At 41.8% G+C, this 12,683-nt stretch overlaps 1 protein-coding gene across 1 annotated transcript in view; it reads right to left on the bottom strand.

Annotated features, from left to right (window-relative positions):
* Positions 1–1,244: 1,244 nt before the first annotated feature.
* camk2g2 (calcium/calmodulin-dependent protein kinase (CaM kinase) II gamma 2) overlaps positions 1,245–12,683 on the bottom strand; it is a 54,952-nt gene continuing 43,513 nt past the window's right edge. Inside the window, exons 15-23 of the mRNA XM_079229326.1 lie at positions 10,460–10,540; positions 8,453–8,497; positions 6,947–7,001; positions 5,003–5,101; positions 4,533–4,664; positions 3,649–3,724; positions 3,355–3,449; positions 2,392–2,643; positions 1,245–1,679 (exon numbers count right to left, since the gene is read on the bottom strand). Of these exons, the coding sequence (XP_079085452.1) occupies positions 2,411–2,643; positions 3,355–3,449; positions 3,649–3,724; positions 4,533–4,664; positions 5,003–5,101; positions 6,947–7,001; positions 8,453–8,497; positions 10,460–10,540 (816 nt within the window). The 3' untranslated portion in view covers positions 1,245–1,679; positions 2,392–2,410. The remainder of the gene's footprint in view (positions 1,680–2,391; positions 2,644–3,354; positions 3,450–3,648; positions 3,725–4,532; positions 4,665–5,002; positions 5,102–6,946; positions 7,002–8,452; positions 8,498–10,459; positions 10,541–12,683) is intronic.

Raw genomic sequence — 12,683 nt, 5'->3', positions numbered from 1 at the left:
CCATTAGTTTCTTTTCTTTACAGTTCTGGCTAAAACAACTATAAAAATATCAACATCAAAACACTAACGACTGTTACAGTTACAACAAACGGTGACAAAAAGGACCAAATCCATTGATTGCCATCAGCCAAAGGTCCCACAGCCCTCTTCCCAGCATGCCCTTTTTTTTGTCCCGTCCTTCAGCTGCATTCCCTTTTTAATTAACATGCTTTTTTTTTTATAATTCCAGGACTTCACACAGAAATACAGCAAGCCAAAGACTGACAACACACACACACATTTTAAGAACACAATCGGAAAACAAGGGACGGGCAATTAGGGTGACATCATCATTACACAGCGAGTCGCTACTTGGGGCAGTAATAATCGCTTTAAGCGAAGGATGTGGAGAGTATAACAGGAATGATGGAAGTAGAGGGGGAGAGGTAGGGTGGACGGGTAGAATTTTTGGCGAGCGTAACCTGAAGTTGCAGAACGGTTCGCTCCCTCAGGAGAGCAAACAACAGCGTTGAGTCGTAAGTGTCTGTGCAAAAAAACAGTACAGGCCATTAGAAAGTTTCAATATTTCAAGCGTCACGTCAAAAATACACAAAAAACGGAAGGAAGAAACGTTAAAAAAAGTTGCCGTGAGAGTGCGTCCATGCTTTCAGATTAGGTAGTTTAGAGATGGGAGGAGCTTCAGACTTTGATGGATGGCTTTCTACTCCATCACTGCAGACAGATGGAGGCCTTCTGCAACTTCAGGATGAGCTGGCCGGGACACTGCTGTGTCTAAAGGCTGGAGCACAGGGACCTGTGTGTGTGTATGTGTGTGCGTGTGTGTGCGTGCATGCATGGTGTGTGAATATTTGTGTTGGTATTTACACCTTGAGACCTCAAGGCAAAAAAAATATATAGCAAACGACACATGCTTAACTCCACCCCCTTCACCCTGATAGTAGATCATGTTTCCCATTTTCTCCTATATAAATATCTATTTATACACAATTATTAAGATTCACCCTTTTTCAACAACCCCTTTAAAACGTTGTGCACAGACGCTCAAACCTAACACTTAAAATGGATGTTAAATTCGGATTACGTTGATATTAGTCTCTTCCGTTCCCATAAAACCCAGCCAAATATACCTGCGATCTGTAAAACTAACTAGCAGTAACTACGTTCTGCTGCTCTCTAGAAACCAAAAACATCTTACATTTTTCCCAATATTATACGTGCTGCACCCGTTCTATTCACTATGTGTGTGACATGTACTGTTTTTTCTGTTTTTATATATATATATATATATATATTGAAACAGTTTTAATACTTTTCCTGATAGCAGACAAAACACACGGGGAAATAAAGGCCATGGGAGACGAGGACCAGGACGGCGTCGCCGCTGCGTCGCCACCAGAAGCATGCACCATCTGCAAGAAGGGGCCGACGTCAGCCGGGCCCCAACGCCACAAAGCTAGGGTTGGACTGGATCGGTGTTGGTCTGTGTGATCGCTCATTCAGGCAAGCTTTTGAAATATGCTTCTTATTTTTTCTCGTTTTTTTTGTTTAATTTATAATGTATTTTTCCCCCACTTTTATGTTTTTACAACTTTCCAGGCAGCCTCTTTCCTGGTCCGGATCCAGGCACCAATCCGACCACGGAGATAAATGCTCCAAACAGCTTTAGAGTTCAGGCAAAGCTGGAGAAGGGAGAGGGCAAAGGTTTATATATTTAGAAAGTTATATCTAGCAATGCAGATGGTTTAGGATGCATATGTGGAGGTGTTGAGATATCAGTCACGCAAATCTGTTTTGTGCTATTCAAAGCTTAAGAAATTACAGAAAATAATGTCATACAAAATACCATGGAAATGTCATAAAAGTAAAGTTTGCCGGAAATATTTAATAAAAAAAGAATGTCATAGTATTTCTCTGTATGCCATGAAAATGTCATAAAAAAACGCTGTATAGTACGTTATAAGGAATATTATGAAATAGTTGGAGTATGTGATGAGTGACATTACAATGTGAGTTTGCCATACAAATGTAATTTAAAAAAGCCATAGATGCCATAAAAAATGTGTATGCATATGCCATAAAAAATTAGATAATGACATAAATAAGTTATAACAGTACAGTGGGACAACATATGTTATAAAGTGCCATAAAAAAAAAGTCATACTTAGTCATAAATGTGTTATTAAAGTTTTATAATGTATGTCATGGAAAAGGTTTTTACCGCGGACGGAAAAGACATTTTGTTATATGTGTGCACTCTTCCTGTTTGCTCCCTAAATTGGCACTGAGTCGTCAAAACTTTGGAAACCCCTGATTCCACCACAATCCATGCAGCATGACGCTTGTTGTTGAAACTTCTTAGTCTCCTAGCGTGAGCAGTCATCACCTCCCTACCTGGGCCTGTGTTCTCAGCTCACTGCAGCGGTGCAGCCGGTGCTCCTGAGCAGTGGAAGTGCACGTTGAGCCATTTGGCTTCCCGGCGATGCCACACACGCGTCTCCTCTGACTGGCAGGAGCGCGGCCGGCCTTGTCCGTCCATGTACTGCGTCAGGCGGATGTACGCGATGCAGGCGGCGTCCTCGCCGATCAGATGGACGTGGGGGTTGAGGATGGTGGTGTGCACCGGCTTGCTGTTTTTACTCAGCACTGCGGGGATGGAAATGTGCAGTTCAAAATGGACTTCTGATGCGAGAGCTTTTAGGATATTACATGTCAATGTGCAACATGTCCGCCACAGAGGAGACGACTTTTCGATAACTGAGGGGGAAAGTTAATTCTTGAATGTATTGGAATAAATAGACATGTTCATGTTTCATCATGCCTCGCTTATCATTTTGCCCAAAAATTCTGCATGATCTAAACTCTCCACAGTAAAGGTGGACACACTGCACAGTGTCGATTAAGTCTTTTTTTGGGGGTGGGGGGTTACACATATTCAGTCGCTCCAGCTTCTCAAATGTGAAAATGTCGGGCTTTTTTCTTTGTCTTTTATATTAGTAAACTCAATACCTTATGCCTGATTGATTAATAATGACAAATTAGACTAGTTAGTTGCTCTAAAATGGTTAAAAATGGATTAGGTGTGACGTCACAATTTAGGATATAAAAGAAAAAGAAAGAAAAGAAGCTTTGCGGATGCGAGGAAGGACATGATATTGACTCGTTGGTGAGGTCTGAAGGATGCACAATGCCTTTTGGTGAGAAGCGCTGTGTGTACAAAACCTTTAATTTGGGCAAAGCTGCAGTCTCTTGCTCCGTTGACACTGGCTGTTCCTTTCCACAGCAACACTCTCATCAATATGTCCTAACTCAGACTATAGAAATAAAACATAAAAGCCCCAGCACTGAGCAACTCACGGTTGTCAAAGTAGAACTTGTGGAAGTCCATGCCCTCCACCAGGTTTCCAAGAGCCTCGGGCTCAAAAGAAGTCAGGCCGGGGTCACAGATTCTCCTGTCGGAGGACAAACACAACCATGAATTATTTAATTAAGAACCGACTGCAGTGAAGAATGTGGAGAACTAAATGCTGCTGGACAGATTACATGACTTCATCCCAAAACCAGCATTGAACAGAAATGTTTGTATTTCACGGGGAAATCAATTAAGAGTTTTTGTTGCGTTAGAAGTCCTTCAAAAAAGGCAAAACTTACGTGTAAGCCTCGAAATCCCCGTTGTTGATGGCTTCAATCAACTGCTCCGTCATCTTTATTATCTCCTGTTTACGAGCTGGAAATAGAGAGATGGGGAGGAGGAGGGCGGAGACAACCAGAAGAGGTTTCAGAGTGTCAGAAATCATTTGGAAGTTGAACATATAAATGCCGCTCCTCGTGCTCTGCCTGAACTTCCTCGAAACCTCTGACATTTGAAATGAGTTCATCGCATGGACACTGCCTCTGGTAATAATGACCGTGACATTTGAAGTCACCCTGGACGAAACACACCACGATGTCCACCGTTTATATTAGACGCAACATCAAGAGGACGTGTTCCACTGAAACCTGAACCTTTAATGGTCTCACCCAGAAACACACAATACATGTTTTTCCTCACATTTCTCTTTTCCGTTGGCCGCCAACAAACAGTGTTTTCTGCAAAACATCGCTGACATTTGGACACAACCTTGGGGCAGCAGTTGATTGTGAGGTTTGTCAATGTCCATTAATAGTTAAAGACACCACAGCTCGAACTCTTTGCATCTCTAAATATCTCTCACTGTCACACACGCCAATGAAATCCACTGCAATTTATGAATTTAAAATAGCCTAATTCCTTGGGAGCGGGCAAATAATTACTCAAATACAGCGGAAAGTGAATAAGAATTTGGCATAAATTCATGGAGCAAAATATCACACCGGGAAGGCGCAAACTGCATGCACACACACACTGAACATGCAGCTGCGGAGTCAGAAAAGACGGCTAGCAGATCCTCCACACCTGCATGGAACTCTGTGTTCATAAATCCAGAACAGACGGTGTATGAACACTACTTCAGGAGCCTTTTGCACAAGCACTGCACAACCTGCCTGGCACTTACTCTGCTGCAGGTTACGGCTGAAGCCTGCGGGGGGCGCCAGAGCGCACTCTGGTTCAGGAGCGAGACAGGAGCTCTGAGCTGGACTGGTCTGAGGGACACTGGGGCTGCTAGCAGCCTCCTGCAGGGGACCAGCTGCAGGCAGGCACAGTTATCCCAGTACAATAAAGTATTATAACTATATGCATGGCATTTAAATATGGTTTATTCTGCAGAAAATATACAAAGCAGTTATTGTAGGAAATTAGCCTCCAGTAGAGACTGAACAGAAGCTTGCAGTGGGGCCTGGGTGCCAGTAGATGGCAGCACAGGAGGACAGAGGGGATCGAGTGCAGTCAGTTGGAGGAAGGAGTGGAGGAGGAGGAGGAGGAGGAGGAGTTGGCTTTGCTTGCAGGATAGATTTGTCGTTGGTTAAGGTCAGCACACAAAGATAAGAGCTGACAGTTGAGTCAGGTAAACTGCTGCCGACTTACAGGTAGCTGGTGGGCAGCGAGGAGACTGGGTCTGTTCCTCTGTGGTGCTGCACTGGCTTACCACGGCACTGTCTGTACCAGGAGACTCACAGGCAGCCACTGACCCGTCCCGGGACAAACACACACATACAAACAGACGCACACCGGCAGTGAGCTTACGGTCTTAAGGGTCTCACTCTTTATGAGTCAATCTATTTGTCGTTTAAAATACTAGAGCTGCATTTAGTTTGATAATTGATTACTAGAAAAATGCAAAGTATCAGCTTTTCAAATATGAAGATTTTCTGCTTTTCTGTCATTTATGAGAGTAAACTTTGGGTTTTGGACTGTTGACCAAATACAAAAAGATAATTAAATGCATCGCCTTGGTCTGTGGGAAACTACAACAGGCATTTTATTCAGATATGTTCTATACAAAACTATTAAGAAAATGTTAATTGCAGCAGCTCTAATCCCAGTTTCCCACATCTTCAAATGACTTGTTTCGTCCGTTTCAATTTACATAAAAATAAAAAAAAAGCAGAGAGAAGCTTTCGGAATAGATTTTTGGAACAAATTAACAAAATGGTTGTTGATTCATTTCCATCCATTAGCTTCTCAGTTTGTTTGATTAAATGTTTCAGCAATGCAGTCCAGCGCTGTGAACCAGTCATCACAACGCGCTTCAGAAGCCACGGCAACACAGAGCAGTGAGGCAGAAACCAGCTGCACACAGACAGGAACTGTGAAAACCAGCTGAGAGTAAGAAACTAATCAAGTGGACGAGCAAACCCTCTGTAGCCGACCGCTCAGGCCACGTGTGATCAATACTGAATCACCTTTAAGAAGCTTGGAGGCCACATGGAGATCAGCAGCCTGTTGCACCCGCACACTTCATACTTTTGATATTTCCACAAGATAACCGTACAATAACTAAGTTGTGACTTATTGAAACAATTAAATAGTAATTGAAGAGTGAAATGAGAAATATTGTTTGTTGTCAGTTGATCTCCACTTGATCTTACTATTGCTCCATTGTGCAATGCATACATTTAAACTTGGATATAGTTGTGATTAGTCAAAGAAAACAAGATGTTAAAAGTGCAGTATTGCCCATTATTTGGAACATACAAACATTGATTATTTGTTATGCATTTGAAATGCACCACTTGATTGCCTTTAACAGAACAGGATTTACCTTGTAGCGTATTATAAGTAGAGATTGTGCAACTGTTTAGTGTGAAACTAACTAATTACAATGTAGCAGCCCGTATTTACACCCAAACGTATGATCAGCTGATGAAACAAGCTGCAGAAATCGTGTGAGCTGCAGAATTTGTTTGTACGCAGTAAATTATGTCACATCTCACAGAACAGCCTCTCGATTGCATGTCAGTGATTATCCACTATAAGATCAAGTACTGGTAAACCCACAGAAAGCTGCCTTAAGTAACTGGATTGACTTTTTCCTGGAGGTAGCTCTGTCCTACTTCATTCACCTCCACACATTAAGACGGTCATCCCCGAGCTGAGACGACTAATTAAAGTCTTAAGTGGTGTGTGATGCTGGCATGCGTGCCCTCATGCACACCAACAATGAAAATGAGGCAAAGAAGTTTGGCAATTGAACAGGATGTAAATGGAGACACCAGCAAAAGTATACACAACACCGTTATCGGCCCCTACTCATGCAGAGTCTTTACATCCGAAGCTTTAACGTCTGATCGGTCGTTACTGTGATGCTCGACGGCTTCGGTCATATTTGAACCGCTAATCTAACTGGATCTCCAAGCCTCCACTACCTTGGCAAACCTCTACCCTGTACCTCAAATACAAAAGTAAAGAAATATATTGAAATCTTTCTCTGTCTGATCTGGAGGTCAACACAGTGGAAAAACCTTGATGAAATATACAGTGAACAAAAAGAAAAGAGACATGCGGAGTAGATAAAAGTTGGATAAGTACCTTTCCTACCTTTCATCTCCTCCTCTTCTGTGTTATTGCAGCTCTCTGTGGAGCCCTGGCAGACAGAGAGGTGGCGGGAAGAGAGAAAGATGGTGGGGAGGGTGGGGAGAGAAACAGCAAGACAAATAATTGTTTTATTGACAATGTGAGACGGGGTTGGAAGCTTTGGACACCTTGCTCATGTGGACACAAAGACAACCTGACGGACAGATGGACAAGTCCCTCCCAGGAGCACAGACCAGCCAGGACAGCAGCGAGGGGAAGTACACAGAGCCACACATATAAGCAGCAACGTGTGAGAGACATTTGTAATAGTGAGCCTAATTGTGACAGGAAGGAGTTTGTGAGTGCATGTTCGTGTGGAAACTGCTCCTCGAGAGGAAGAAGCAGGTATTTTCTGCCAATAGTCTCCTTGGAAAGATAATTCTGTGACAGTATTGGCATTTGAATCTCCAGTGGTAATAGTATTGTTCAAGCTTGTAGACCAACATAACAGCACAAGCAGCTTGGTGGAGGATTCCCATATTAGTAAGGGGTCTGGCATGAGCTTTTGAAGATGTACTTGTCAGTTTGCATGTGCTGCTGTTGAAGACGGTGCGTGTAGGAATTTCTCGTTCATATAATATTTAAATAAACAAATTAACTGTCTGCATCTGAAGGACACCACCAGATAAACTATAAATGTTTAATCATAATATTTCAGGCTTTCCCAAATAGTTTTATAGTCGAGGCGCCTCACCGGATAGTCAATGCATGCTTATTTTTAGTGCTTACATCGTTTCATTTTGATAAATAATATTTGGCCATTTAGGCTCAAGTTTTCCCGTATACGCTTAATAACTGCTGTGTGGTGTAGCAGTGGTGCTTCAGCCCACAGAAAAAGGCCAAAACAGTCATCTAGTAACTAAGTTAATGACTAAGGGTGGGGGAAACGTATGCATGTAAGAATAAAGATTTGTATTTTTAAAAGATCAAAGTTGTGTGAAGCATTTTTTAAAGGCAGCTGGCCTAAGCCTACCAATTGTATTCATGTAACATGTTACATTTTTTTGTTTTTTTCATTCCATTAAATTAACATTTGTATTATTATTTTCCTAATTTCACTTTTTGTTATCCCAATTCAATGAGATCCTGGATTGTTTTAATCTAATAACTGATTATAATAAACACTAAAACTCATTAAAACTACATGTATTCCAGTGGCTTCATAAAGTGCACCTTCACACTGATTACAATGTGAGCTTCCTTCACTACGAGCAGGAGCTCGACCGTTCTGCTTCCAGATTTGGGGGAGTTCACAGAATTGGGCCCTGCTGTGAACTCCCTCCTGGTAAACAGGAAGAGACCTAATGAAACACACCGGCAGAAGCCAGCTCACAATGAAACGCACAGAGTCAACATAGTTATAGTGACAGCAATGTATGCCGTCTATTTAGAAAAAATCCTCCACGAGTTGCTTGCGAGTGTCCGTGGCCGGTGGCTAGTGCAGGGAGAAGGAAGGCTTACCTTGGTGCCGTCAGCTGGGTTGTGTACAACAGTTGTCTGGGCTTCCTGGGGGAGGTAGGAGACACTTTACCATGCAGGGAGGTGACAGAGTGGAGGTGTGAGGGGGCACCAGGTGAGGAGGCCAGGGAATACACCAACGAACTCAGTGACAACAAACACACTGAACGGATAGATGCATGTGCGCACACCAAAACAACAAAGCACAGGAGCTACAGTACAGAGGCTGAGGAGCATTCACGGTGATTAAATAGATGACTGTCGATGTCAAGATGCTCAGTGTCAGTCTGTCTTACTGGATCATTTAAGAGTGTCCAAAAATGCAGGGAAACGTGAAGACTTAGAACAGCAAAACCCAGGTTCAGGAGGAGGGTTTCTGTGAGTGCATGTAGGTGTGAGTGCAGATGTTATGCTGCGTTCATGTCACCTGGAAGTTATTCAATAGGTTTAAATGTTAGCTTCAATAATCCAAGTGGAAGTTACAACTGGGGAGCTTTGAGGTATACAACGTGGCAATGTATAAATACAGAAGTATTTAAAAAGCAAACAGAAACTGATGCATTAATGAGCTTGTGTAGGAAGCACTCCAAAAGAAGGTAATAAGATAAATAAGATAAGGTCCTTTACTTGAGTATTTCTATGTTATCCTACTTTACATCTCAGAGGTAAATATATATATATAGATGTAATAATATAAAAGGACAAAGTGTTTCCTTTATGTGGTTAGAAAACTAACTTTAGCTCAATGCTAGATTACTTTATTCAGTGCATACATTCCACTTGTTATTATCAACACTAGCAATCCCCATCCTGAATAGTCTGATGCTATGAGCACTCAGAGTTATGACGATAAGAATCTTTCTCCATCACAAACTTCCCTTCGACATGGCATGAACGCTGCAATAAGCAACTGTGTGTTTGTGTCTCCACTCCTCGTCCTCAACCCCGCCACACACACATTCAGCTCCAAAAAAAACAAAACATGTATTGCTTGGAAAACAAACCCACAGTGTACTGGTATGGTCAGTCTGTCTTGCTCCTGATTTACAAATCAACACTGGACAAAACAATCCAGGAACGACAACCTCTGAACATACAGCCCCTTCGATGACATATGGGATTCTGGGGGAATCTTCTAGACTGGACATTTGTAACCAATCCTTAGCTTAATGCCTCGCCTCAGACTTCAATTGTGCTAGTTTTTTCAATGGACTTCACTGACTGGTGAGACTTTCTAGACATTTGTTGTGCTGCCATGTTTGAAACTTGGGAAAGCTTTATTCAATGTTGTATGTATACACACACACACACACACACACACACACACAACGGTGTATTTGGCTGAATCCCATGACATATGAACACAGGGGCTGCATCCTCACACAGTTGTGATGTCTCTCTGCTACCCGTCCTCTCCGGCTCCTGTTTTACCCAGAAGTCCTCTCTATTTACAATTCACATATCGGAGGGGCAATTTGGAAAACAAACGTCTTTTTAATTAGAGGATCAATCTTTTTTGAGCTCCGCTTTCCCAGAGATTGACATGAACTTGTTCTTCTTAAAAAGGCCAACCATCAACAAGGAGTCGCCAGGAAATGGCCGATCAGAACATGATTGAAGTGCCTGCTGTTGCACCGCAAAATGAAAGTCATTCGTCTACCTGTCAGTAAATACACAGACACAGACACACACACACACACACGAGTGTGTCCACAGGAGGTCTGGGTAAAACACAAGCCGGGAGAGACACTCGAAGGCACAAACAAGTCGTTCAATTTTAAAGTCATCAAATCCACGTCCAACATCACAGTTTAGTGTTCAAAACAGAAGCGAAGAGGCAGAGGATGAGGCACGAGAGAGAGGACAAAGTAGAAAAAAAAGATTTCCCTGAACATGGGGTGTGACACAGAGAGATGAGGAGGAGACTGAACTGAACATCGAAAAGGTGTAAACGATGAAATGATGCCGTAAAAAAAGCAATGTGAGAGAAACCAAATAGAGATGAGGTACCATTGGTGCTGAAGATGACATGCTGCTGTCTTTGGTGCTGCTGCTGCTGACTACACTGTTTTTACTGTTGTTTCCCTGCGACTGGGGCAAAGAAGCACAACACAGAATGACTCCCACTGCTCCTCAGCCATGAATCCCTATAAACGAGGAATAGAGCCATTTCACTGGCCAATATGAGGTATTACACATATTGTGTGTGTAGAATTTAAACCTGCACAGTATGAGAGTGGGCGTTCAATGATAAACGGATTTATTTGGAAATCTGTATCAATCATCTGAACCCTGCTGCCTCTTGCACCTCAAAAAGGGCAGTTGTTGTATTCTCCTCTATCTTTTGTGCATGTAGCTTCAAAATAATATATTCTTTTGATCATCAGGAACTAGTGGACACAGATTAGTGTCCTGCTAAAAGCACTATGTGTGTGGACTGACTTATTCAACTGACACTTTATTATTTCTGTTATAACGCTGTGTATTGAGTGATTGAAGGACTCTCTGATCCTGGTGTGTTCCTGCATTTACAGTCTACAACTTGTGCAGACATTTCACAACATTAAGACAAGAGTAAAAATACAGAACAGTTAGTCAGCACATGCATTTTTTAAAACAATGAACATCTCTTCAGATTGGATTTTAAGTGTTTTCCCAGCACTTTTACAAATGAGTGAATCAACATCCGCTGGGATTAAAAGAAAACAAACTTTGAATCTAAAAACACGCACCAGAAATCGGGGAACCATTTCTGGCAGAAGCACAGCCAAAATATGCGAAACCGAGTCAGGAAGTAAGTTTATGATAATGGTTACCACTTCAGGTCTGTGCATGCAGTGAAAGGCCTTGATGACAGCTTTTTTTTTATCTGATGTGTTGCTATTTCCCACTCTTGGCTCATGCACAATTTAGCTTGAGGACAATATTAAAGTGTACAAAACTACTTTAGTATGACTACAAGAGCCAAGTTCACCTCAACCCACACACAGTCGGTTTCTGTTTTACTGAATGAACATTTCCCTCTGCAAGTGCACGTTGCTGAGCCAGAGTTTATACAACATATATGTTTTTAAATGAAACAAATAAATTAGTTCATTGGCTGTACTCCTGGGCAATAAATGGATTTAATGAACGACATGATTTGTAAGTACATTTGAATGAATTTAGATGTATTTACAAGGTGTTTATTTCTGTAATTTGTGCAATACTTTATGAGAAACAAAACAAAAATGACCTCATAATCACAATAAAAATGGTTTATGTATTAAAGGGGGACTCCACTGATTTTGCACATGGTCAGTTTACATGGTTTATGTCATTCTGAATGCCTGTGATGTTATTTTTGTCATACTGATCTCGAGTTTTTGGAAGGGTCATACTAAATCCAGGAGTACACCTGTACTATTATATTTCTTGCTCACTCAAACAGTTTTTTTGTTGTCGTCTTGTTTTGTTGGAACCTGCAAGCCAGAACGGTGGTTCGGCTGCACAACAGAGGTGTAGATTGTAGCTCAGGATTAAAAATGGGATGCGTGAGGTGAACAAGAAAACACAGTTTGAGCTGAACTGTCCTTTCGGCCTCAAGCTAACTGCAGGGGAAGGAGAGAGAAACGCTTCTTGAATGCAAATCAGTATTCCAACTAGAAAGTCAAGAGATGGACGAATGGCAAATGAAAGGTTAAGAGCAAAGCCCTGGGAGGGTTTTCCAGCTGTTTTTCTACCGCTCTGAGATGAGCGAATACCCCTGTGTGACTTTAAGAAGTATCTTGGCGGTCTACCCGGCCAACGAGGAACATCTTCTGACAGAAAATCTAATGTGCAACACTGAGACCGACACGGCAAACTCCAGTTCCTTCAAGTAGTACAAATATGAACATCCGCATCATGAAGCAACTACTAGGACTTTGACAGTGATGTTCATTTTCTACGGCCTTGATACTTTGTTCCAGTGAGAGAAAACCCTTTCAGGACGTCACATGTTCTTCATTTGACTTCTTCTGCTCTTTTATGGTGTTTATTGACTCAGAACTTCTTGAAGGAACTGTAATCATCTATAAGTCCTTAATATTTCATTTACAAATGAGGAATCCATCATTTATAAAGTATGAAAATCCAATCATGAAACACATGATAGTCAAGCTTATTAATCATGAATAAAAAATGTATAACTGTGTTTATGAATTGCATACTAATGACTTACGAATGAGTGTTCATGTTGGAACAATGCTTTATA

The sequence above is a fragment of the Taurulus bubalis genome (assembly GCF_910589615.1).
Source record: "Taurulus bubalis genome assembly, chromosome: 14".
Taxonomy (NCBI): Eukaryota; Metazoa; Chordata; class Actinopteri; order Perciformes; family Cottidae; genus Taurulus; species Taurulus bubalis.
This window is presented reverse-complemented; position numbering and strand designations above follow the sequence as displayed.